Source organism: Artibeus jamaicensis, unplaced genomic scaffold, assembly GCF_021234435.1.
Source record: "Artibeus jamaicensis isolate MK-2021 breed Jamaican fruit bat unplaced genomic scaffold, CSHL_Jam_final contig_444, whole genome shotgun sequence".
NCBI lineage: Eukaryota > Metazoa > Chordata > Mammalia > Chiroptera > Phyllostomidae > Artibeus > Artibeus jamaicensis.
In genome coordinates, this window is record NW_026521831.1 from 8889459 (window position 1) to 8916747 (window position 27289).

The 27289-nt window shown below is 44.1% G+C and overlaps 2 protein-coding genes and 1 non-coding gene across 5 annotated transcripts in view; 2 read left to right on the forward strand and 1 right to left on the reverse strand.

Moving 5' to 3' along the window:
- Positions 1-15935, reverse strand: part of CPSF2 (cleavage and polyadenylation specific factor 2) — a 29414-nt gene extending 13479 nt beyond the window's left edge. The window contains exons 1-10 of one of the 2 annotated variants that reach the window (XM_037130256.2): positions 15786-15935; positions 14439-14511; positions 12054-12115; positions 6777-6954; positions 5540-5699; positions 5358-5463; positions 4058-4187; positions 3268-3383; positions 1844-2031; positions 1033-1323 (exon numbers count right to left, since the gene is read on the reverse strand). In XM_037130256.2, the coding sequence (XP_036986151.1) occupies positions 1033-1323; positions 1844-2031; positions 3268-3383; positions 4058-4187; positions 5358-5463; positions 5540-5699; positions 6777-6925 (1140 nt within the window). In that variant the 5' untranslated portion in view covers positions 6926-6954; positions 12054-12115; positions 14439-14511; positions 15786-15935. Of the gene's footprint in view, positions 1-1032; positions 1324-1843; positions 2032-3267; positions 3384-4057; positions 4188-5357; positions 5464-5539; positions 5700-6776; positions 6955-12053; positions 12116-14438; positions 14512-15617; positions 15751-15785 lie in introns of those variants that run through there. The other variant, XM_037130257.2, reaches the window with a different exon arrangement.
- Positions 15936-16169: 234 nt separating this feature from the next.
- NDUFB1 (NADH:ubiquinone oxidoreductase subunit B1) lies at positions 16170-25817 on the forward strand. 2 transcript variants are annotated; one of them, XM_037130381.1, is made up of 3 exons: positions 16170-16272; positions 24481-24625; positions 25708-25817. In XM_037130381.1, the coding sequence occupies exons 2-3, from the start codon at positions 24489-24491 to the stop codon at positions 25742-25744; spliced, it is 174 nt and encodes a 57-aa protein (XP_036986276.1). In that variant the 5' UTR covers positions 16170-16272; positions 24481-24488; the 3' UTR covers positions 25745-25817. The 2 variants fall into 2 exon arrangements, with proteins under 2 accessions (XP_036986276.1, XP_053522132.1); XM_053666157.1 differs by lacking the exon at positions 16170-16272 and adding an exon at positions 18887-19093.
- On the forward strand, positions 21948-22079 carry LOC119038017 (small nucleolar RNA SNORA51). The gene has a single exon (XR_005080344.2). It is a non-coding gene; the product is annotated as a small nucleolar RNA SNORA51 (small nucleolar RNA).
- Positions 25818-27289: the final 1472 nt, after the last annotated feature.

Below are 27289 nucleotides of genomic sequence, written 5' to 3' on the forward strand. Positions count from 1 at the left end.
AAACCCGTCCACACGGTAGCGTGTAACTCCAGCTAACACCAGTGTTGCTAGGGTACAGGCACGAACTAAACAGACGGTTTAACGGGAGTCCAGGCCTGCCCAGGTGAGTACGACAGCAGGAAGAAGGGTAAGAGAGGCAAAGTCGTTTGCAAAATAATGATGGACCCCTGGCTCAACGCCTGAGGGATGCCGGAGAGTAAAAGTGGTGGGGTTCGTGAACTTAAAGACCCCAGGGGACCGACGGCACAGCAGTAACAGAGAAAGCCACCCCTACATCAGAGAGCAAGGCCTGCGGGAGTGGAGGTGTGGAGGCTGTTCGGTCATGAGGAGGCTGATTCAGGGCGTGACCATGGAGTAGACAGCGTGACGGCGGGATGGACGGCTGAGGTGGCGCAGAGGAAAAGACCACTGAGAAACCAGAGGTCAAGGAACTGAGGGAGCCAAGGAACTGGGGGGACAGGAATGCCAAAGGCCTCAAGGATGAGGTCCTGGGTACGCGTGGGGAGGGAGGCTGGCAGCCAGAGCCCAACGTCACTGATGAATGACAGAGAACGACCAAGCGACCAGTAAACGTCAGGAACAGGGAGGGGTGCGCGCATCGTCAAGCCTGACACACGGACTACCAAGGGGAGAGAAATGGCTTCAAAGCAGCAACACAGAACAAGAATCTCTACCCCACCCAAAGCTCACGGAGCGTGAGAGAGGAGAAAAGAGCAGCTACTTGAAAGGGCTCCAGGAAAATGAGTATCGTTTGGAAAGAGCCTGATTCCAGTTCTGGAGAAACGAGAGACACTGAGAACACGGTGTACACGTGGACCGGGTGGGTGTGGTCCCAGAGGGCAGCACGGAAGGGTCCAGAACGAGAACTTCCCACGGAGAAGCTCTGAAGTTTGTGCTATTCAAGGCTGCCTACTGTAGTTCTGGCAAAATCCTGAAACAACTTTGGGCTTTGTTTTTGGTCACTGGTTTTTACACATCATGCGTAATATATTCAAAACAGTGCTAAGATGAAATTCACAGACAAGCACTTACCTCTATTTCTGTAATTTTCTCAGAAGGATTGTCGATTAAGAAGCGTGCTAAGGTCCCGGGAGTAGTTCTGTAAGTCAGAATGATTGAGTTCTTAGGGTCCTCGCACCACTGAATGAAGAGGTCTCTTGAGAACCCACACTCCAGGTCGGGCTGGCTGGCGAGCACCACTTTCGGGCTGGGGACCCGGGCCAAGTCGGAAAGACCGTGACACAGAGAGAGATGGCGGAACTGAAACGGATTATTTCTTTTGTCTTCAAAGCACCTCATCAGTTTGTCGCTCATCCACTCCACCTACCACGGGAGGAGAGACGGCAACAGTGAGGAGTGGCCGTGGGGTGACGTCGGTGCATTCTTCACCAGTCACGGAGTTCACGTTCCCCCTTGAGTCTTGCCCTGCTCCCCACTGGCTGCTCAAATTTGGGCTTTTTAGACAATTATTTCCTGCTTCTATTCCCCATCAGATCCCGCCGCCTCAGTGTTCATCCCTGAACACCCAATTAGGCGTTACGTTTGACTTATGAATTACTTTAAATCTACTGAGAAGGTTATGTGGAAGTTCTAAACAGAGGAGCGGCAACTTGCTCGGTCTGTGAAATGGGGAGAAACCAGAACCAACTGCACCGAGTCTAGAAGGATTAGATGAAATTATACTAGTAAAGCAGAAAGAACGGGGAGGGGTTACTTTTTAGCTTTTCCTACTGTTGTCATCATCAACCTCTCCCACAGAAAACAAAATCTAAAGGGCACTGTCCTCCGCAAGCCCGGTCTCCGCAGTGAACTTCAGCACGAACGACAGCGGAAAGCAGCAAACCTGGGACTTGGAGAACTCCACCACGTTGTAACTGACGTTGTTCAGGAGCGCCAACGAGTAGACGCCCAGGCCCGCGTCTTTCGTTCTCCAGATCTGGTCGAGGAGCTGGGCGAGTTCCAGCACCCTGCCCGCGGTGTCCACGGCGATCAGCACGTTGCCGTCGCCTCGCAGCGTTTCCAGGACGTTGGCTGGAAAATGAGAATGTGAAGTCCTTAGGGAACGCAACAACACTGGCCACCAAATTACAGGTAAGTTTATCTCAACGTTTTTACTATAAAAACTGTGATTTATAAATAAACCACCACTAGGCCAGGTACGAAATAAAGAATTTCATTCAGGCCATTGCAAATACTTTCTATATTCTGTGAATATATCCTTCTAGGAATGAAAAACAATGCCATTGTCTCTCAGTTTTTTTCACTGAAAAATTATAAATCACTGGTTTCTAAACCCAAACACCCACAGTACACACAAAGATATTTTTACAGTACACTGGGTAAACTGAATGTGTAGGTCAAGTGCAACCACCCTGGGGTTTCCAGGTCACTCCAGTACTGCCTGTCCACCACCACAATGAATGTTGTTGTTACAACTTCCCAGTTTATACACACATGTGTACTTCATATTAATACATACATGTTTTGTATTGTATATATGTCTGCAGAATAAAATAGACGATTCTCTTCAAACAAAAGTATTTTTATAAATAGATTTAAATAGATTCACTTGCTCTAGAAAGAAGTCTGCTTGAAAATATTTAGTAAAACCAAACTCCAGCAAAAATGAGAATTGCAAACCTTCTTAAAGTTAGTGTAACATAGTATCCACGTTCTTCTTTTGTAAGTAGATAGACAAAAGCAGTGGCTTCAAACATGTTTAAAGGTGGAATCAAACCTTCCCTGTTGAAAGCCTGTGTAGCTTATAAAGAGACTCCCGGGCGCAGCAACTGGAGACAAAGCGGAAGCCACCAGGGATGGCCCACGGGCACCCCTCTAGAGCCGAGATAACCAGATTAGCACGTAAAACACCCACCACCCAAATCAGCCAACTGCCTGCACCTTCACTTACCTCCTTCATTCATCTTTCTTTTAGGGTGTGTTTTTCTATATAAACGGATTTATATGAGACCTTCACATTCGGCATTCCCCCGACCTACACCAGTGAATGGCAGGCAGAGCTAGCTCTGTGCCGAACGGCAGGAAGAAGCCAATCTTTCTACCTATCCCACAAAAGTTAAATTCAAACCAGCAGAAGCTTCCTTCTGTACAAAATATTAACATGGTGATGCAGTGCTTTTCCAAAAAACACTAGTTAGCCAATCTCTTAGACAAGAGAAGCGTTAACTGGCGCAGAGTAGGCAGCAGTCCCCGCTGCGGTGCACTCCACGGTGACGCCCTGTACAGAGGACCTCAGGCAGTACATACTCAGCAGCTGCTCGTCTCTCTGCTTCCTCCTGGGCTGCACGTACGTAGCGTTAAATGAGTCTGTGATAAGCAGGGAGGGTCTGCTCAGCATTTCCAGGGAACATCCATTTAAGTGGCTATAGCAAATTTGAAGAAGAGAAATATTTTATATCACTTCAAATAAACAATAGTTTATCTTACCTAAAATTAAGCAACTTCTTTTATAAGGATTTTTTCTCTTCTAACTATAAAAGTATATATACATGCTCACTGGTAAGAATATCTGGCAAATTCAAAAAAGGAAAACCAAGATCTTCCAGAGAACCATCATTCAGATATAATTGACATAATGTGCTCTGATTATAAAATGAAGTATTTAAAATTAAACTCTTGTATATCCTTTTAAAGGGAGTCTGACTTTACACATGGTTTTATTAGATGGTAATTATTACTGACTCTGACCAAAAAAATTCACAAAGTTCCTTTAAATAACAGGTGAAGAACATATAAGATACAGTTTGATATATAAAAATTAATCTCCTTTGCAAATCTCCAGGGAAAAATATGTTTTACAGAGTAGATACTAACATGTACATTTCAAATATATCTTTTATCTCTTTCATCATAATTTTCCCTTACAATGCAATTAATTAATTCATTCTGAAAACACTCACTGGTTGGTACTTTTAAATTGCTTTGGATTTCTGGTAAAAAAAAAACTTTGTTTCTAATTTTCCCTCCAAAGTACAAAATAATACCCAATAATAAATGCAATGGGCATTTCTATCAGCCTTTTTCTAGATATACCTACATCTCCCTCTTGTGGTTGAAGTCGACTGCATACACAATTTCCTCTTCGCCATCTTTGACTATCTTCCATATTGTTCCACCTATCATGTGACCGGCGGGCAAAGGTGTGATGGACAGGCCATGTCCTTTACCTGCATCAGCAAGATAACGGCGATGCTCAGATTCCTTTTAATCCCCGAAGAAAGGCTATTTACTTGTAAACTACTTTTTAATACATAATACAAACAATGATACAAAACTCAAAAGTAAAAAGGTGCAGAGTGAAATGCAAGTCTCATCTGCTGCCCCGACTACTCCGTTCCCTCGTGGGGGCAAATGCTGTTGTCCCTTTATTAATCATTCTTGCAGACACTTTGTGCCTATGAACAAAAGGCTAGAGACTGGACTCAAAGTGACTCTTACTAGTACATCAATTAGTACGAACTAATGCCTTTGAAGAGTTACGCTGTACACACAATTATCAGGTGTTCCCGTTTTTGTTAACCTCTAACTGACCATTCCACTCATTACTGTAAAGAATCCGTCCTACAGAGAAATTCAGGGCGCGCGCAACTGCCGAGACCCCTGTTGCCTGCTGGCCACGTCTTCCAATGGCACTGCCGCCCAGTTTCCTCAATGCTCGGGTTCGTGCCGAGAGTCTTTACTACATTCTCTGTGGGTGACACATACGCACTAGATGTGTGACTTCCTGACCTAATGAAAGAGTGAGCTTTTCGGTGCCCGATTCTAGAATTCAGTTGTTTATCCTTTGTGCCGCCGACAGACTCTGTTTCCTTCAGTCACAACATGTGGTCACTTGAGCGACTTCATGCCCCCGACCTACTCGGGAGCCACCGCACCTCTGTCCTGGCACAGAGCAGACAACAGATGTCGCTCCTGAGTTGTCCACACTTTGTTAGTATTTCATCTGGACTATTTTTCCATCTAGATGACCTGGGGGAGGTCCAGAGTTCTTAATAAAAAATGCTAATTTTGCCCTGGCTGGTGTAGCTCAGTGGACTGAGTGCAGGCTGTGAACCAAAGGGTTGCGGTTCGATTCCCAGTCTGGGCATATGCCTGGGTTGCAGGCCAGGTCCCCAGTGGAGGCCATGTGAGAGGCAATCACACATTGATGTTTCTCTCCCTCTCTTTCTCCTTCCCTTACCCTCTCTCTAAAAATAAAAAAATAAAAAAAAATTTTAATGCTAATTTTCTGTCCCTCGGACCATAATGCTTATAATTTTTACTACAAATTTCTCCTGTACTTTTCAGCATGTCAAACCCCATTAATCCAATTACATACTACTGGAAATACTTTTTACCTTTCAAGTTCACAATCTGAGAGAACTTCAACTGCTGGATTTTATCGAAGGCTGCATCCACGTCATCCAGCGTGAAGAGCGTGAAGTCTTCTGTGTTGTGTCGAGACTGAAAGAGTAACACAAACGAAGGTTAGAAATGATCAGGGCGGAAGGGCTAAGCATTCTTTAACTGCTGAAATTACCTGGTAGAGGTCATACATGAACATCTGCCCCATCTTGTAGACGGGGATGGTCGCGTAGATGGCGCAGTTCAGGCCCAGCTTGCCCACGGCGTGCGGGAGCGCCCCGAGGTGCAGCGGGTCGGGGTGCGAGAGCAGCACGGCGTCGACCTGGTGCACGTGCCTGGGGACACACAGAAGGACCGTGGCGCAAAGCGGTTTTTAAGGGTGAAGGTGGGACAGTCAAATTCTTTCCCCAGTTCCGATTCCTCTAAGTGTTCTGAACTGAAGACTATGCGGGAGTCAAAAAGCTGAAAGTATGATGCCCACGAATTTCAATTATTACTACCCCTGACAAAATTACTGTATAAGTCACGCATACCTATATAGTGTCTAGACACATTTAAAAAAGAAAAGTAAAAGAAGCAGTAGACACCACATGTAAGCTGATTTCAAATGGCTATCTTATATACTATTAGTTTAAGTTCAAGAACTCAGATTGGAATTTCAGAAATTAAGAAGGTATTTAACACTGGCCAGTGTGGCTTCGTGGACTGAGTGCCGGCCTGTGAACCAAAGGGTTACCCATTCAATTCCCGGTCAGGAGAAGATTTAAATGGCCACATACTTACTATGGATTTTGGCCCAGCTTTTTACCATGGTAACTGATAGGCATATTCATTATAGTAAAACTTCAATTAATTAATGAAGCATGTTCTCATTGACAAAAGAAAAAAATTTTCACTACAAGCTCTGTATTTTCCAAATGTTTAAGTCCTCTTTCCTTCCACAATGAGTGCAATACTGCAGACATAACTGAATTTTTCTCTGATGGGTTAGCATCACTCTGTATCTCGAGGCCATCAATCTGAGCACCGATTCTCAGAGTCTAGCATCAAAAGATGAAGAAGTAAGTTAACGTGGTGTGACTACAGAACTTCCACCTGGAAAGTGTTTCCGCTCTTAAAAACTTAACCTTGCTCTTTTCTAAAATTCGGGTGCAATAACTTCTACCGAGATCTATCAGCTAAGTAACAATTAATTTAAGATTATTCTGAATTTCAAATAACACAGTTTACAAGTCAATAAAACTTTACAAATGAAAATAGTCACTGTTTGGCTCACGGGCATAAAGAAACTCTTTTACTACAAACTAAATTATAGCAAAAAAGAAACACTGTGTAACAGGAAAACAGCAATGTAGCGCAGAAAAGAAGAGCTGGTGAACTAATCGTCCAGACACACTGCACGTAAAACGTACTTCCTCAGCGAATCGATAATGTCCAGGGAGAAGTGCTCGTCCCAGCCGCAGTCCAGTAAGAACCGAAACTCATCGACCTGGAGAAGGTAGCAGAGGGCAGACTCCTCCTGCACCCCAGACAGGGTCGTTAATTTGATAATAGATGTCATTCTGGTCCAATAACAACAGGCCACAGGTTCTTTCAAAAGAAATAAAAATATAATTAAGTATAAAAGTACGGTCTGACATACATAGTGACAAATTAATTTCTTAGTGGGAAGAAATTCCATAACCATGGAAAGCAAACATTTGAAAGACCTATTTCCACCACTGCTGAGTTTAAAAGGACAAACATCTTACACACTCCTGTTTACACGCGTCCCTCAGTGGCTCCCCAGTGTGATTTGTTGACACGTAGTGAACTTTGGAATCAGACAGACTCAGATTTAAATCTACTCCTGCGTGGTTCTGGGCAAGCTAATCAACCCTTCTTCACCCATGTATCCCAGTCTACAACACATGAATATTCATATATACATACAAAGGATGTTAGAATGTCTGTCGGGACGCCTACTACATATATTCAAGGAGATATATCATGAACACTGCTTCTGTAAAACTAGAATTGTGGGCTATTAAACAGATATAAAAATATTCCTTAAGAAAATAGAGCTCGCCCTGGCTCATGTGGGTTGAACACCAACCTGCGGACCTAAAGATTGTCGGTTCAATTCCCAGTCGGGGAACATGCCTGGGTTGCAGGCCACACCCCCAGTTGCAGCATGCGAGAAGCAACAATCAATGTTTCTTTCACACATCAATGTTTCTCTCCCTCTTTCTCCCTCCATTCCCCTCTCTCTAAAAATATATAATTTAAAAAAAAGAAAGAAAACACAACTCTACAGAAACATCCCAGATCTTAGCTCCTTCAAATAAATCAGCCTTTCCTGGCTACCCATGCAGGTGGGCGAGGTCACTGCACACCTGAAAACATGTCATCATCTACCTGTCCACGGTCATATCGACAAACCAGGATACACTGACTGCCCACCTTTCATAACAGGCTGTCAGGGGTTAATCCCACCACACCTGCCACCTGGTTCTCCTGGGCCAGAGCCAAAACTCCAGAGTCCCCCTCGTTCACTACCACCGATGTGCATGTGTCCTGGTGGGCGCCCCCTCCCTTCCAGCACGCCCCTGGAACAATGATTATATTCGCCTGGTACTTGGACCTCTTCTTCAAAGGTTCTCTTCTCCTGCTTATCAGAGATGTGACTTGGTGCTCTCTGATGCCAACTTGCTGTTTCTTAATTCCCTCACTTGGTCCATTCCCTTCTCCCTTCCTAATCCTGACACTAGAACATGGGCGCCATGAGGGTGGAGACCATGCCTACTGTGATCACAGTTACAGTCCAACGCCTCCACCATGCCTAACACCCGGGAGCAGTGAACAAATGCTTCTCGAATGGGTGAAGCACGGCCAGTATTAAATGAGCCTCAAGCCCTTACCGCACCATTAACAGTTGCCTATTCACGGGCATTTCCTCTTACTTGGGAGAGGTCTCTGAGTGCCGGGCTAGGCTTGATCTGTTTTCATATCCTTACTATAGTGGCACGTGACTTAATCACAGTGGATTTTCAATTAACAGTTGTTGAGACAAGTTAAAAATATACTGACTTAGTGTGTTCTTATTTGTAAGGTATGAGAAGTACAAAGACACTTCTGCTTGAAGTGTCCTGCTTGATAAAAAATGTGCATGAATACAACTTTGGAAGGGAGCTAAGAGATTCTCCCTGCCAAAGAGCTTCTCGAACCCCAACAGTTCCTGCAGGGGCGCTCGCTCTCACAGGCCTTCGGTGGCTGCGATGCCGTGGACCTGATGCCACGTGGTAGGAACCATGCACTGCTCGGCGGAAGCCAATGGCAAACCGCTGTTGCACTTCCTTTCCTTTCCTTGTATCTATCATTTTACCTAAAAAGCCTCACAGTGAGACGGTCCAAAATGAAATCTGAGACAGTGCTCAAAGATGAGACTCCCAGGTCGTTACGGACAAAAGCAGAGAACGAGTTCAAATAGCACTGTTGGTAATGATGCAGCCAGATCAAAGCCGAAAGGACTTCCAGCAGCCGATGGGCACAAAGGCAAGTACGATGCTGCGTGGCGCGTGTAACTGGAACATGGAGCCTAAGAAGCATGAACCCAGGTCAACTGGAAATTGTAAAGAAGCGGAACATCCAAACACTTCAGTGCTTGGTGTCGGCAAATAACGCGCCGGAAAGGGGCAACTACTGGCGTTCTACTTTGGAAACGACAAACTCAGGAGAGACGGAATGGCTTTAATCCGGAGGCAAGATGTAGCACAGGCAGTGAGGGCCTCCAGTGCAGTTTCTGACCAAATAGTATCTGTCAGACTTCCAGGAAAACCTGTAACACAGCCATCATGCAGGTCTACGCTCCAACTACAGAGGCCAAAGAAGATGAAATTGAAAGCTTTTAGGCAAGCAGCCAAGAGGAAATTCATCACACGTCAAAATGAGACACATTAATAATTACAGATGATTGGAACGTGAGAGTAGGAAATAAAGCAGAATCAAATGTTGTGGGAATATTTGGACTGGGGGTCAGAAACAAAGCAGGAGACTGATTTGTGGATTTCTGTGAAGCCACCAGCTCGTCCACCACAAACCCATGCTTCTAACAACTGAAACCTGTATACGGGGACGTTGCCAAATGGCCAATACGGAAATCAATAGATGATGTAATTAAAAACAGGAGATGGAGACATTGTATTCTCTCTGCCAAAGTAAGACCAGAAGCAGATTGTGGTTCTGACCACAGACTGTTAATATCAAAATTTAGAGTAAAGCTGAAGAGCACAAGAGACTCAAAGAACTCAAAAGACTTAAAATGTAAGTAACATCCTGTGGATTAGAAGTCCACACAAAAAACTGTTTAACTTAATTGACTGAGAACCAGAAGACCTGTGGACTAAAACTAGAAAATTAGAGAATGGGAAAAGACAGAGGAAGAAGTAAAAAGGAGAGAAAAACTGAAATAGATGACAGAAGAAACACTAAAAATAGTTAGACAGGCAAAACGAAAAGGTTACAGACAAAAGCAAGTTAGAATCCTGAACAGTCTTTTTCAAAGACTACCGCAAGATATAAAGAGAATTTTAGGAGTTAATGAAAGAGCTAGAAGAGAAAAGCAACAAAGGAAAAATAAGAAACCTCTACTGGGAGATGCAAGAAATAAAAAGGAAACTTAAACCTCGATTAGGAGTGCAGAATGACCAACGAGGAAGCACAGTATCTGACCAGGAGCAAAGGGAAGGTGGAAACGGGACACTGAACATCTACACAGAAGAGACGGAAGGACGACAGGTGCCCCAAAGAAGATTCCGCTGAGGAAGGACACGTAAATCTAGAAGCTACAGTGAGAGCTTCCCTGAAAGTACTGGGAGGAAATAAACCACCAGGGGCAGGTGGGATACCAACAGATTTAATTCAACCCCAAAACACCAAATCCGTTAAAATCCTAACACGAACTTGTCGACAAATATGAAACGTTCAACATACATCCAAACCTTCCAGCAAGGAGATGCCAAGGAGTGCGACAGCTGTGGGACCACCGCGCTAATTTCCCACCCAAGTAACGTGATGCTCAAGGTGAAACGATGAAAGTCTTCTGTCTCCCATGGGGCCAGGCATGCTGGATGCTCCAGCTGGATTCAGAAAAGGAAGAGGCACTGAGATCTAACTGAAAACATTCGTCAGATATACTCAAAAGCGCTGAAAGACTTTCAGAAGGCTGGCCTACGTCTCACAGACACAGGAAAGCCTCTGTCTGTGTGCACCATGAAAAACTGTAAGCTGCTCTGGAAGCAATGGGTGTGCCTTGGCCCTGGCTGGGTAGCTCAGTTGCTTAGGGCAGCGTCCCAATACATCAAGGCTGCAGGCTTGATACCCAGTCAGGGCACGTGCAAGGACCAACCGATGAAGGCATGAGTGAGTGAACCAATAAACTGATGTTTCTCAAATCAATAAATTCTATATTTTTTTAAAAAGGGTTTTTTTGATTGTCCACTTGACTGTCCTAACGCATAACCTGTGTTATGGACAGGACACCACCGTGAGGACAAAATATGGAGAAACAGAAAGGTTTCCTCTCAGCAAAGGCGTTTAGCCGGGGTGCATCCTCTCTTCCTATTTGTTTAATCTATACACGGAACATGCCATGTGAAAAACTGGGCTAGACTCAGACGGAGGAGTGAGTTTCCACTCCTGGTGGAAGAAATATCAACAACTTAAGATTCGTAGATGACACCATCTTACTGGCAGAAAGCAGCCACGATTTGGAGCAACTTCTGACAAAAGTGAGAGAAGAAAGCACCAAAGCAGGACTGCATCTGAACACCAAGAAGACAAACATCATGACTCAAGAAGAAACACAGAACTTTAACACAGACAATGAAGGCATTAAAACGGTCAAATGTTGTGCTTATCTCAGTTTAGTCATCAATTCAAACAGAGACTGCAGTTAAGAAATCAAGAGGAGGCTGAGACTCGGAAGAACAGCAATGGAAGAATTAGGAAAAATCACCAAGAGCAAAGGTGTGTTGTTAGAGACCAAGGCGAAGTTTGTCCACACCCTGGCATTCCTAACTACTGTGCACAGATGGGAAAGTTGGACAGTGAAGAGGGCTGAGAGGAAAAAATTGAAATAATGGTGCTGGAATAGAATTCAACTAACCTTGAATGGCCAGAAGATGAACAAGTAGGTCCTAGAAGAAATTAAGCCTGAAACATCACTAGAGGCAAAAATGACAAAACTAAAGCTACTTCGCACTCATAGTGAGAAGGCAAGGCTCTTTGGAAATGGCAATAATGCTGGAAAAACCAGAAAGCTGCAGGAAAAGAGGAAGAGCAAATGAGAGGTGGACTGACTCCCCGCAGGAAGCCACGGGCAGGTCTACCAGAGAGAGCAGGGCTGCTGAGGCCAGGATTGGTGCACACCCACGGAGTTGCCAGGGGCGGCAGCCAATGAAACGGCACGGAGCATACACACCACAATTGTATTTAAGGGCCTAAGAGAAACTCTGTTCTTCTCAACTCTACCTTACCTCCCGCTTTATTTACATCATGAAGTGAAAACACCAACTACCTTGCAGATAGAATGGAATGAGTTCATGATAAAATATTTTTGCAGACAGACCCGGATTTCAACACATGAAAAGTATTTTTATTACAACTGCCCAGAATATAATAAAGCTATTTATTAGACTTTCGTTACTTACTGATATCTCAGCCGTATACAGAATGAAACACGATGACTTGAAAGGAAGAGTTCTTTACAAACCTAAAAAACAAAGAAACGAAAGCCTCATGAGTCCTGGCCAGGTAGCTCAACTGGTTAGATTATTGTCCCCATACACTATGGTTGCAGGTTGACCTCCCAGTCAGGGCACATGCAAGAATCAACCGACGAATATATAAATAAGTGGGACAACAAAGCGATGTTTCTCTCTCCCTCTTCCTCTCTCTCTCAAATCAATAAATAAAAATTTAAAAAAAGATAAAAAGAGTCTTATGAATGTAGCATAATGATTTATTTCAGTTTTAATTATGCTGTTTAATTTCTGTCTTTGCCACTGTGAGTAGCAAAAGAGTATACTACATGATATTTTTTTAAAGAAACTTGTCATAATTTTAGAAAGCGTACGCTACATAAAATAAACAGGAATAAGATAAAAAAGATATTATAATAAAAGACAAAAGTAATAATATGCCAAAGTAATAATCAGGGGTTGAAATATGCAGTTTACCAACTTCCAGCCAAGATAGAGACATAAATAGACACACTTTGCTTCCTCGCACAACCAAAAGAAGGACAACAAATTTAAAAACAAAAAAACAACCAGAACTCCCAGAAAATCCAACTGTATGGAAGTCCGACAACCAAGGAGTTAAAGAAGAAACATTCATTCAGATGTGTAGGAGGGGCAGAGAGGACCCAGGCAAGGCAGTGGGCTGGAGGACTGGGGTGGGCACGGCCAAGGATGGTGGGGAAGGAGAGGCGTCCCCACATTCATGTGCAAATAAACTGGGAGAAACAACTGGGGAGTGAGACCTCACTACCAAAGATTCAAGAGCAGGGAAATAAAGCCTCAAAACCTCCGGCTGTAAAAATCTGTGGGGGTTGAGACAGCAACAGGAGAAACTCCCAGCCTCAGAGGATTTTGTTGGAGACACCCACAGGGTCCTAGAATGTACACAAACCCACCCTCCTGGGAATCAGCACCAGAAGGGCCCAACTTGCTTGTGGGCAGCAGGAAAAGTGACTGAAAGGCAACCGAAAGGCGAGCAAGCAAGCGGCATTGTTTCCTCTTGGACCCTCCCCCCACAAACAGCGCCACAACAAAGCCAGGTGGGTTGCCCCAACCTGGTGAATACCTAAGGCTCCACCCCTTACAACATAACAGGTGGACTGAGACAATGTCATATGGGTCCAATGAAAGAACAGAAAAAAAACTCCAGGAAAAGCTCTGGCTGGTGTGGCTCAGTGGACTCAGTGGACTGAGTGCAGGACTGTGAACCAAAGTGTTCCTGGTTGATTCCCAGTAAGGACACATGCCTGGGTTGTGGGCTAGGTCCCCAGTAGGGGGCACTCTAGAGGCAACCACACACTGATGTTTCTCTCCCTCTCCTTCTCCCTCCCCCCTTCTAAAAATAAATAAATAAAATATTTTTAAAAGTTAAAAAAAAGACCCTCCAGAAAAAGAGCTAAGCGAGGAGGAGATAGCCAATTCATCAGATGCAGAGTTCAAAGCACTGGTAATCAGGATACTCACAGAAAGTAATGAGTGCAGATGCAAAATAGAGGAAGAAGGGAAGGCTACACAAAATGAAATATAGAAAAATATACAGGGAACCAGCAGTGAAGGGAAGGAAACCGGGACTCAAATCAACAATTTGGAACAGAAGGAAAAAATAAACATTCAACCAATACAGAATGAAGAAACAAGGATTCAAAAAAACAAGGAGAGGCCTAGGAACCTCTGGGACATCTATAAAGATTTCAACACCCAAATCATAAGATATGATTGCCAGAAGGAGAAGAGGAAGAGCAAGAAATTGAAATCTTATTTGAAACGCAAGCCACAAATGTATTTTAAAATTTCTTCACAGCCACGCTGAAGTTCTATGTGAGATTAATTTCAATATACTTTTATTTAACCCAACATATCCAAAATATCATTTTCACAAGTAATCATTATTAAATTATTCATGAGATATTTTACATTGTTTTTTGTACTGCATCTTTGAAGTCCAGTGTGTATTTCCTATTTACAGCACATCTCAATTTGATCGAAACACAATTTCAAGTGCTCAAGAGCTAGCTACATGTAGCCCCTGGCTAATGAAATAGCGCAAGTCCAGACTCTAAAATCAATGCTTCCGAGTGCAGGGCAGTGTTCCGCCACTCCCACAGGGCTGCTAGACCCCACTCTATTTTTACATACATGTCTTAGGCTTGATTTTAATGGTATCACCAACCATTTAGTCTCCCAGGCTAAAAGTTCTGGCGTCGCCCTCCAGTTGGAGCCACCCAACTGGGTTCCACAACTTGAATCCTATTTGACATTTCAGAAATGTCCTTCTGACATCCTTTACTATCATACCTCAATTGAGTAAGTGCAATTTCCTCTCATCTAGTTTTCCTGTTCCAAGTTGATCCTCCATATAGCTGCCGTCCTAAAAAAAACAAAAACAAAAAACCGAAGAACAAATATACTCATCTCCCTTCCTCATGCAAAGTATTCACTGGCTTCCAGCTAATTACAGAATGAAATTTTCTCAAAACTTCTCAAATCTTTGCAATCCTGTTCTCCCTCCAGGAATGACCATCTCTTGAGTTTGGTTAATTCCTTTTGACCCTTCATGACCCAGCTCAATTTTTTACTCCATAATAAAGCTTTTTTGGTGTCCTCGGGCAGTGTTTGATTCTCACCTAGCACAAACTGGGCACAAAGAACACTGGTTGAATGGGTGTTGAATGCACAGGTGAGGAATAAATGTGAACTCACCTTTGCATCGTCAATACCGAGCACAGCACCAAAAGCAACGTTAAGCGTGCTGGGGGGAAGGAATGAACGTTAACCGTATCTTAAGTTCCTTCTGGGCAGTGACCCTGACCCATACTATAATACTTCATCACAATGATCTATCATAGTTATTTGTTCTCTCATTAATGACCCTGAATGTTGATGACAATTAAAGGAAATTCTGCAAAATGCCAGGGAAAAGAAAGGAGTCTGGGTTGCCCTCTGAGCTCTGAGCTCAGAGAGGAGAGTCTCTTCCGGGTCAGTTCCGTAAAGGTAGTGGTTTTCTAACATAATCGAAGGGGTTGATTAAAAAAAAAAAAAAAAGCCACGAGAAACAAACAAAAAAACTACGAGATGGGCAATTGATAGTGCAGGTTCGCCGGGCCCTGGGAGACCAGAATTGCCGGGCTTATGGCTAGGCTGACCTCCTGTTTACTGTAGAGTCTGAAATAGGTTGGCGGTGGCTGGGGAGCGGGAGACAGGGAGGGCCAAGACCATTTTAACTAAAAGAGACGCCTCCTTTCTTCCCAATGCTTAGTAGTCTCCTGGTCTCTCCACCTAAGACGACGGATAAATCTGGAGCGAGGGTACTGAGAACGCGCTAGCCATGAGATCAAGGAGCCAAAGCTGGCGTAGGGTTAACCCCTCCGGCACCACGAGCCCGCAAGGCCAGAGGAAGCAGCAAAAAGGGAGGGAAGGAGGGCGAGAGAGTGAATCGCATGGACTGCCACACAAGACCAAGAGCTTGAAACCCACGGGGAAGGCACTTTTTCCGTCGCTGAACTCTTTTGCCAAGAAGGACCAGGGCAGTCGCAACCGAAATTCCGGGAGCACGTCTGGTTGGGAGCTGGGGCCAGGCTGTCCCGGAGTGCCCAGGACGCCCCCTCCCCCAGCCAAAGTCTCGCTCCTTTTTCCCGCCCTCACTTGCCTCATCAGTCCTCCCCCAACGCCGTCCACTGCCCTTCCCAACCCCTAGTCGAATCCAGGTTCAAGAGCGAGGAAAGCTGGCGCTCGCTTAGCAGCAGCTGTGATTATCAGCCAGCAGAAGGTCCGCAATGGCGGCCGCCATTTTGAAACCGGAGGCGGACCGCGGAGGCGGGGGAAACCCGGGGCGGTACCACCACCCGGGGGAGTGGGAACGAGATGTTGGGAAGAAAACGGCCCCTTGCACCACGTCTCATCACCTGGGACAGAAATTTTATTTTTAAATAACTTTTAATATGTTAAATGTAACATATATGATAAAAGTAGAATATTAAAAGGAAAAAGAAGCATGTCGCTTCGGTGTCACCCCTGTCTTGGAGCGGGCGCGGCGAATGGCGGGTCCCAGGGCCCTAGCTTCCGCTGGAGCCGGAGGCGGGACTCGTCGCTGTCCTTGGTCGTGGGGTCGTTTCTGGTACCGGGACCTCAGGTAGGTGTGGGTTGCAGAGTGTCCGAGGTGCCGCGGGGCACTGCTGTGCAGGCGAAGACGGTGCACCCCTGGGAAAGTCCTCGACGGTGGAGTTGGGGGGCTTGTCTAGGCCTCCCCGGGCTGCAGAGCGAAGGAGACGGGAAAGGGACAAGAAAGTGGGATTTTTTTTTTTTTTTTCCTGGTGGACGGCTGGGCTCTGGTTCCCAGTGTGGTGGCTGTTCGAAAGCGTACCTCGAGGCTGTCGTAACTGGGAAACGTATTAGAGATCACCCGGTGACTGCTCCCGACCGGCCGGGAAAGGAAATTGGCAGGGACAAGGTGCTGGGCTGCAGCTGCGAGGGAGATCCGACCCCGTGCCAGCGTCTGTCTTCGTCGTTCCTCACCACTGGAAGCTGACCTCTCCCTCGCTTCTAAACCTCAGACCCTCCTGAGCCCACCATTCCACAAAATGTGCACTGTTTAAAGACGTTTCTTGGCCGTATGTGTCGTTAAGACAGGTGACTTCAGGAATTCCGTTTCTCCGTGCATCCAGTTCTCTCCTTGGGTTAGGTCGACACTCTTGAATAATATTACATAAAATGCTCTGGGACCAATTAGAATGTAGAAATACATATATTTAAATGTCTAATCATCTTTATTTCTCCAACGTGAATTTGGAGTGACTTGCAAAAATACACACCAGGTAGAAGTTTATTTTTAGAAGTTGAGCAAGAAAAACTGGGTTGAAGAAAAACTAGTATGTACTAGGAAACATAAGCTAAAGTGAAGATTAATATTGATATAAATATTTACCTCTGTACTTACTGTAAGAGACCGGAAAGCACCTCAGGGAGCCAGCTTTGCCACTTACTGCATCTGTGACCTTAGGCAAGTTGATTGTCCCTGGATTCCTTCACCTGAAAAAAAGCATCCACTGCATTATTAGTGAATACTTTTATAGGTGAGGATTACATGAGTTGGTGATTACAAAAAGCATTAAGAGTAGTGCTTTACAGAGAGTGCGTGAGAGTCCGCTCTCTCTAGAATCAGGCAAAACAGCTTTTGTCAGTCTTATGGTTTCCTGAGTCCATAAGATAAAAACCAACTAGTTGGGTATTTTCCCCCCCTTCCAGGAATACCATATCTACTTCCAGTTCTGAACTATTCAGGAGCAAAATTTTTCTTAAGAGTTTACATATGAAGAAGTCACTAATAGAGTGTGGGCAATGTAAGTTAACAGTTGTTCATATGTAAAGTAATAACAGTAATTAAAAATAATGCCAGAGTAAACCATTTCGCATACTCACAACTGCGAACTTACTTGTGCCCACCCTTGTATATACAGTGGCCTGGTGGGCACCCATGTGGACAGATGTCACTGGTCATCCAAGCCAAGGCTTGTCTCATCAGCCTGTCCCAAGTCCTCCCTCACTGCCTTGTACCCATCCCTTGTGGTCTTGGGCCTATGACCCAGAGCCTAAAAGCCGGTCTGTGCCCCCTCCTCTCCATACTCCAGGGAGTCCTAGCTCAGTTTTTATGTCCATACATCTTTGTCTTCCCTGGTCATCTACTCAGTGAAATAAACCAGAAAAAATATGTTTAGTGCTACTGTTCCCATTAAGTTGTAGCTTTTACAATTGTAATATGAAATCACTCTGGGACTAAGATTTGTCATTTACTCCTTAGGGATGGAATCAGGCTTCCTTCATGGTGGTTGAATCCAACTCTGGATTTTAAGTGTACCGAATCCTTTTATCTATCAGTCCCACTGTCTTTCCTCTGAAATCTCATAAGACCTTTATTCAGCCAGAGCCTCAGGGGCTTGTCTGACCTCATCTGCTCTGCGTGGAGCCAGACAAAAGTCATTTCCCACCTTGTTGGAAGAATGCTAATAGTAGGTGGCTGGTAGCCCACAGGTGGCCGTGGGCATACTTAAAAATGGTTTGCAGTTGAGAGTTTGCAAGCCCATTTGTGCTGTCGGTTAATACAAACAGTGTGTCCCAGTTATGCTGAGAGTTAGAATTGACACCTGGTCAGAAATTTAAGCAACTTAATGAAGACCTGTGGCAGGTAGATGATGACTGGACTGCTACAGAGACCCACATTGTCTTGTATTTTTGCAGTTTAGTGCTTTCAAAATTACATTTTCCTGTTTGACTTGGGCATGAGTGGTTATTCCAGTACTTGACTGGCTCCAGTGTATAGAATAAGTGGCTAGCTTGGCAGGCATCGGTCAGAATCATAAAAAGGATCAAAGTGATCTAATCAAAATGTTTGTCAAGAAGCACTTCAGGATCTAAATGCCAGTAACGCTGATAGAAGCACCTCTGCTGGGAAATAAGGTGAGATTAATCACCTGCATGTTCTTGTGTCCAAGAGCTATTTCAGCAAATCGGCTGGAGAGTTCTTCCAAATGGACAGATTTTTCCAGCCCAGCCCAGCCCAGCCCGAGGGCCAGGGAGGCCCTGTTTGGAAAAAGGCTCCCCAGGGGATACTGATGGGAGTCACGGTCGAGGATTCCAACTGTAGGCAATAGACTAAAACTTAAAACTAATTGATGACTACATTGTAAATTATTTACTGTAAACATCTTAGTGCACCATAATTTCCCAGATCAGTGACGATCAGACTGGAACCTGCTGTGATAGGCCACTTCATGAAAGAGCGTGTAGTGGAGCCACACCTTGTTTATCACACTCCCCTGCATTGTGCTTCCCTGGTGCTGCGTTTTGTGCAGACTGAAGGCTGGACCCTCCACCAGCAGAGGGATTGACTCACTTTGTCGGGACACAACTTTGTGCTCTGTTGCGTGATCTGAAACCACCCCTGCAAAGTCACCAAGGTATACCTGCAAGTTATGAAATTTTTAACTTCATGGCCATTTCCTAACCCTGTGCCTTTAAATAGAAGTGAGTGATTAAAGTTTGAGGAATAAAAACCCAGCATGTGTAAGTGTGAGAACCAGTATCTTGGAAGGAGAGGCAGGAATCCAGTCTGCATGATTCTAGCAGTTTAGGGCTAAGCACTTTTGGTGGCAGTGACGTACAGTTTGCCACTGTGTCACAACGTTTCAGTCCGCAACAGACCGCATGAGCAGTGGTGTTCTCCTAAGATTGTAACAGCTGAATGTCTTGGGAGAAATGGAAGCACGTGTGGTTCAGGAGGAGTCTCTTCCTCCGATGGGATGAATGTCCCTGGGACTTGGCCCCAGGTTCCATATCACAGCAGCTCAGTTTTGAGTGCACAGGTGACTGTCTCAGTCTGTCAGCACAGCCTGTGCCCCTGGCACAACACCTTCAGAGGCACGCAGCCCTCCCAGGTCCGGCTCGGTGGTCTCAGAGAACATTGCTGTAAATTCTGCTTTGGGGACCTTGGACCCTGTACAAAGACACAGGTCCATGGGAGCTACTTTAACAAGTACTCAGTGCCACCGCCACTTTAGTGAAAGCTTTCTGTGGTAGCGGAGAGCCAGCCGGTTTGTGTACTTTGGAAATACTTTCAGGTTGTACTGATGTGAAGCATAGATGAGTTATTTGCCCCATCAGCTCAGTGCCAGCGAGGGCCCTTTGTGCCCGATAGGGTCAGACTGTTGTGTCCTGCATGCTACACCCTGTCCACATTAAATGCCTTTTTTATGAATAGCACAGAGTTCCTCAGTCTGACCGCTGCTCCAAGGTGCATTAGCAAACCACGTTGCCATGGCATCCCCCATGTTCCTTTATCTCTTGGTATTGATTTCTTATTCCTACTGATCCTCAGGCCGCCTTTCGCTCCCTCCTGAAGGTCACTGTTAAGGTCACTGTTATGGCAACTTGTGCTCTACCCAGCTAGCTTCTCGGTCAGTCTGGCCCTGCCTCCGCACTGAGGGAGCACCCTACAGCTGCAGAGTTCGGTTTCTGACCCCGCCGTCAGAAGGGCGCGGGGAGGGCTGTGGGACAGTGTCTGCAAGGTCTGTAGTTAAGTGCAGGGACTTCCCAGCCCTTCGGACTCACTCCCACCCACTCCCGACTCACCCAGAGCAGCTTCCAGAGCTGCAGGCTCCGCCCGTGGTCAGTGCCTGGACAGGTGCGCCTTTTTTAGCTTTTATATCGTGTTTTCACTGCACCTTGTCCATGTTTAGATACACAGTTACTTCCCTCTGGGTTCCAGTTGCTTGCTGTCTTCAGTAAGTAGGCGCCGTGCAGGTGCGTAGCCAGGGGCGACGGGTTGGACCACACGCCCCGGCTGGGTGCTGTGCCATGCTGTGCCACCGAGGTTTGTGTCGGTGTACTCTGAGGTTTGCGTCGGCGTACTCTGAGGTTTGCACAGTGACGGAACCACCTCGGGATGCATCTCAGGACGTATCCCTGTCACATGGCTGAATTCTCTTTCTAGGGTGTCATCAGTGTCTTCTGAACCCTTCTGGATGATTTATTCATTTTTTAATTGATTTTTTAGGGGAGGGAAAGAGACAAACATCAATTTGTTGTTCCATTTTATGCTTTCAGTGGTTGATTCTTGTATGTGCCCTGACCAGGGATCAAACCCACAACCTTGGTGTATTGGGACCACATTCTAACCAACTGACCTACATAGCCAACGCCTGATTTATTCACTTTATTTTTAAAAATATATTTTATTGATTATGCCATTACAGTTGTCCCATTCCCCCCCTTTATTCCCCTCCATTCTATACACCCCCTCCCACCCACCTTCCCCCTCTTTAGTTCATGTCCATGTGTCATAAGTTCTTTAGCTTCTATATGTCCCACACTACTCTTGCCCTTGCCCTATTTTCTCCCCACCATCTATGCTACTTATTCTCTGTACTTTCTCCCTCGCTCTCCTTCTCCCACTCCCCTGGTGCTAACCTTCCATGGGATCTCCATTTCTATGGCTCCACTCCTGTTTTAGGTGTCTGCTTAGTTTGCTTTTGTTTTAGGTGTGGTTGTTAATAACTCTGAGTTTGCTGTCCATTCACTGTTCATATTTTAATCTTTTCTTAGATAAATCTCTTTTAAGATTTCATATAGTAAGGGCTTGGTGATGATGATCTCCTTGAACTTGACCTTATCTGAGAAACACTTTATCTGTCCTTCCATTCTAAATGAAAGCTTTGCTGGATAGAGCAATCTTGGTTGTAGGTCTTTGGATTTCATGACTTAGAATACTTCTTTCCAGCCCCTTCTTGTGTGTAACATCTCTTTTGAGAAATCAGCTGACAGTCTGATGAGAACTGCTTTGTAAGTGACTGTCCCCTCATCTCTTGCTGTTCTTAAGATTCTTCCCTTATCTTCAGTCTTGGCTAATGTAATTATGATGTGCCTTGGTGTGTATGTCCTTGGGTCCACCTTCTTTGGGACTCTCTGAGCTTCCTGGATTTCCTAGAAGTCTATTTCCTTTGCCAGATTGGGGAAATTCTCCTTTATTATTTGTTCAAATAAGTGTTCCACTCGTGGCTGTTCCTCTTCCCCTTCTGGTACCCCTATAATTCAGATGTAGGAATGTTTAAAGATGTCCTGGAGGTTCCTAAGCCTCTCCTCATTTTTTTGAATTCTTGCTTCTTCATCCTTTTCTGTTTGATTGTTTCTTCCTTCTGGTCCACTCCATCAATTTGAGTTTCAGTTTTCTTTCCATCACTATTGGTTCCCTGTGCATCTTCCTTCATTTCACTTAGTGTAGCCTTCATTTTTTCATCTAATTTGCAACCAAAACCAGGCCTCCCTGTGCTTACCACAGGCTGTGTTGTTACACTGTCTGTACAGAAGGAGGAGGCAGAGTAAACCCACCCCGTATACACCTCAGCCCAGGCCCTTTGCCTGGTCTGTATTGTGAATGGGGGGACATGGGAATAGTAATAAAAAATAAAAAATAATAAAATAAAAATAATTAAAGAATTTTTAAATTAAAAAAATCAATCAGTTCTGTGAGCATCCTGATTACCAGTGTTTTGAACTGTGCATCTGACAGGTTGACTATCTCTTGGTGGCTTAAAACTATTGGCTGTGGGGCTTTGAGCTGTTCTTCTTCGTGAGCCATCATTTGTTGGTCTGTTTGTGCCTATTATGTATGAGGGGCGGAGCCTTAGGTGTTCACCAGGGTGGGGGCAACCCAGTCGCTGGGTTGTGAGCTATATGTGGGGATGGGGTCAGAGAGGGACCAGTGGTGCTTGTTCTGCACGCTGTCAGATTTTGGTCCCCTCTGCCGCTTCCCACAAGCAAATTGGGCCCTTCTGGTGCTGGTTCTCCGGTGTGTGGACTTGTATATGTTCTAGGACCCTATGAGTCTCTCCAACGAACTTTCCTGTGAGGCTGGGAGTCTCTCCCTGCACTTCAACCCCCCAAATTTTTTTCAGTCTGTGCTTTTAGGCTTTATTTCCTGGTGCTGGGGCCCTGGGTTGCTCGGTCTGTCTCACTGCCCATTTTTTGCCTAGTTTATCTGCGCACAAATGTGTGACCACTGTCAGCTAACCGCCCTGCGCGCCTCACTGGGTCTGCTCAATTCCTCCCTGCACCCAGATCTGCCAACCACCACCTTTTCCTGCCGGGATCCCTCTCCACTGGCTGCCCACTGTGCCCCTCTTTCTGGTCTGGATGAATGGTTCGTTGTTGTCGGACTTCGGTACAGTTCAATTTTCTGTTTGTTCTCGTTGTGTTTTTGTTTCTAAATCTTTGTTGTCTTTAAATTTGGTTGTTGGACGAGGCACAGTGTCTCCACCTTACTTGTCCGTCTTGACTGGAAGTCTGATTTATTCACTTTATATTCATGCACATAGGATGTATTTTGTTCTTTGGTTCATTTGTTTGTTTGTTTCAAAGATTTTATTTATTTATTTTTTTAGAGAGAGGGAAAGGGAGGGCAAAAGAGAGGGAGAGAATCATCAACATGAGAGAGAAACATCAATCAGTTGCCTCGCGCTCACCGGACCAGAACCTGACCTGGGGGCCTTTTTCTTTGGGGGACAATACCCAACCAACTGAGCCTCACTAGTCAGGGCCAAGGAGGTATTTTAATTTCATCTTTAGGTGCAAATATTTTCAGAAAATTGGCAATTCAATAGTTTTTATTAGTATACACTTATTATCCATATAATGACTTCTAGTTCTCATATTCCTCTTCCTTTGCCTTTGGAAACTTTAGAACTTAAGCTCTTAAGTATCATGAATATCAGGGGGAGGAGTCTCTTCAAGAGGTATTGTGATGTAATGGAAGGTATGCAGAGCTTTGGAGCAAACCCGAGTTTGATTTCCAGCTCTGTACTTAATACTTACTTGGGTTAAGCTGCTTTCTTATTTATAATGAGAATAATAATAGTTACTTCATGCTACATATAGAGCTGTACTGTGATGTCTCTGGTAGCTAATAGTCATTTTATAAAAGTTCCCTTCTCTCCATACCTGCTTGTAGAGTCATTAAATTGACATTTAGATCTACTGTGGTATCGAATATGGTTGTTTTTTAAAATTTCTCTCGGATATTTTACTTGCCTTTCAAATATTAGTTCACAGCTTTGCACTGTGGCAGTATGATAGCCCATGAGGTTTATTCAAAACAAGATTATTGCTAATTGAAGAATTAATATTCAGTCATTATAGCTTTATCTAAAGAGTTCCACTTCTGCCCTGGCTGGTGTGGCTCTGTTGGAATGTTGTCCCATGCACCAGAATGTTGCAGGTTCAGTCCCCCTCAGGGCGTGTATGGGACTCAACCAATCAATGTTTGCCTGCAACACGGATGTTTTTCTCCCCCCCCTAAAATCAGTGAACATTAAAAAAAAAAAAAGAATTCTCCTTCTGGCAAAACAGTGTTATTCTGTATTTGTTTTAGCACTCTGAGAGGTGCTAACAATATTTTTCACATTTAAAGTCTTTCAGACCCTCAACCAACCACCCACCACCTCCCTCTCCCCCCCACTTAATCTTTAAAAAAAAAAAAAGTCTTTCTAGGTAGATACCAATGCTCAGCTTTTGCTGGTAGAATTTTTTGTACTCTGCCTTTCTCTGCACTCTATCATCAGATCACTGATGGAACTAGGAAAAAGTTAATAAACTGACGGTGCATTGTAACGTTTATACTAATCATTTAATCATTGTTACCTATATAGTCTTCAAGTGGATTTTAAGTAGTACTATGTTATGATGCCAAGCAAATTTAAAAAGACTTTTAACATTTGCTGTTATCTTCCTATTTCAGATGCAACTTAAAAGGTGTTTCAAAGGCAGTTATATTTATGACAATTTTTTTTTACAGCATTCAGGATGAATTTAATTCAGCTTGTGCGTGACCACTGGGTACATATACTTGTCCCTATGGGATTTGTTGTTGGATGCTACCTAGACAAAAGGAATGAGGAAAAGCTAACTACCTTCCGGAATAAGAGTTTGTTATTTAAAAGGTTAGTTTGGGCATTTTTTAAATCAACAATTAATTAGCCAGCTTTTGGGAGTATTCTTAATATCATATGTACCCAAAATAAATCGAAGAGGTAATCCCCAATCTCAAGGACTTCGATTTAAGTGATAGTATTTTGTAGTTTTGTTGTTTAATGCTTGCATAAAACTGCATGGTTACATTCAGAATGTAAACATGTCTTCACTTTGTGAACAGGCTATTTCAGATCTTTGAAAAATCCCCCTCCCTTTTTTTTTTTGTTAATTCAGCATACATTTTTAACATAGAAACAATGTTTTGAATTAAACCAGCTCACCAGAGCCTACTATGTATACAGCTTTCACAACCATTATCGTAGTCTTGTTTTCTGTAAGCCACTGTGTAGCTGAAATACATGGTAGTGGTTGTAGCCTAGTGCTCTGTTCTCAGCAGCACTGCTTGAGAACTGTGGCCATGGTGGCTGAGGGACCGAATGGCAGCCGGTAGTCCCCTGATTCTGTTATGTCTCTGGAGGTGGCTCCTCTGGTAGGAGAGAGAGTTAACGGGCCAGGGTGTCTGCCACTGGGTGTGCAGCTGGGTGGAAGGCAGCTCGAGGGAGGAGAGCCAACAGCGGAGGAGGACGAAGCAGCGGAGGAGGGCGGAGCAGCAGAGGAGGGCGGAGCAGGGGAGGAGGGCCGAGCAGCGGAGGAGGGCCGAGCAGCGGAGGAGGGCCGAGCAGCGGAGGAGGGCCGAGCAGCGAGCAGCGAGCAGCGCAGTCGTTGCAGGGGGAGGTTCACAGTCGGGGGGTTCGAGAGAGATGGCGTGAGCTGGAGAGGGCCTAGAAACACTGAGCGAATTCCTTGAGCTTTCATTTGAAGATAGACTAAGAAATTACAGCTCTTTAATCTGAAAAAACAAAATGGAGAAGACGGTAAAGTTTAAAATCATGTGAGAATACAATATATTGAATCAACATAAAAAAATTTAATGGGTCAATATAGTAGAATATGAAATACTGAATTCATATTTATCTGACTCTCCCTTTTATCGCTTCATAAAAGTTTTATTTACACTTTTCCCTTTCCTTCCTTTTTTCTTTCCACACAGGGAACTGAGACCTAACGAAGAAGTCACCTGGAAGTAAAGGCTGGGGCTGAATTACAGAATGATCACATTTTTTAAATTATGAGAAAAATAAAAACACCTAATTTAAACAATTTGGAATGTGATTCTTTTAATGCTGAAGTAGTCTTTCACATTTTAAGTAAAAGGCACCCTAGCCTTAAAAATACTGAGTGCCTGTGTACCTTGATGTTAACTTTACAGTTAGCATTTAATTTGCTGTTACTTATTTGCAGTCACAATAGTATTAACTCATGTAGCCAGATTTTTCCTCAGATGTTTTCCAGGAAAATTTTTGCAAGCCATTTGCTTTAAAGGCATTTTAAAAGGATGATGCTAACTTTTTTTTTTTTTTTGCTAAAAATCATATAGCTAAGAATTGTAGTTGTGCTGTGTTTTACAAGATTTCTTAAATGCTTGTGCTTATGTGTTAAAAACACATAAAGCATAAACTAGTTTTAAAAAATCAAGAAATTGTACTTTGTTGAAATTAAAAACTTTTGCTCTTCAAAACACATTGTTAAGGAAATGAAAATGCAGCCACAGACTGTAATAAAATATTTGCAAAACAGAACAGAGTATCTAGAATATGTAAAGAATTTTTTTTACAAAGATTTTATGTACTTATGTTTAGAGGGAGGGGAAGGGAGAAAGACAGAAACATCAATGTGGTGGCCTCCTATTTGCCCCCAACTAGGGACCTGGCCTGCAACCCAGGCATGTGCCCTGACTGAGAACTGAACCAGCAAGTTTGGTTTGCAGGCCATTACTGAATCCACTGAGCCACACCAGCTAGGGCTGAAGAACTCATAACCAAGGAAGACAAGCCCAATTTTTAAAGTAAACAAAGGTTTGTTGTTTTAAGATTTTATTTATTTTTAGAGAGGGGAAGGGAAGGAAAGAGGGAAAGAAACATCAATGTATGCTTGCCTCCCACGCACCCCCTGGCCCACAACCCACACGTGTGCCCTGACTGTTCATTGAACCAGTAACTCTCATTGACAGGCCAGCACTCAATCCACTGAGCCACACCAGCCAGGGCAGTAAGCAAAGGGTTTTAACAGACACTTCACCAAAAAAGATAGAGTGGAGAATAAGCACATGCAAATCTGTTCAGCATCAGCAGTCACTAGGGAAATGCAAATTAAAAACAGTGAGACACCACTACACACCTATTAGAACACTTAAAGTTTAAAAGATTGGTCTTATCAAGAGTTGGTAAGGGTGTGGAGCACCTGGAAATCAGGTAATCGGTTTCAAATTAAACATGCACCAACCATCTGATTCATCCATTCCACTCTGAAGTGTCACCCAAGAGATGAACACACACGACCACACAAAGGCTTTGTCATGAATGTACATGGCAGCTTTATTTATAAATTAAGAAATAACCAAAATGTTCATCCATGAATGAATAGATAAATGTGTTAAATCTATATAATTGATTACTACTCAGCAGTAAAAATAAATGATCTATTGATACAACAGGTGAGTTTCAGGTTAATTATCCTGAATGAAAAGCCAAACAAAGAGAGTGCCTACTGCATGATCCCACTTGTATAGCATG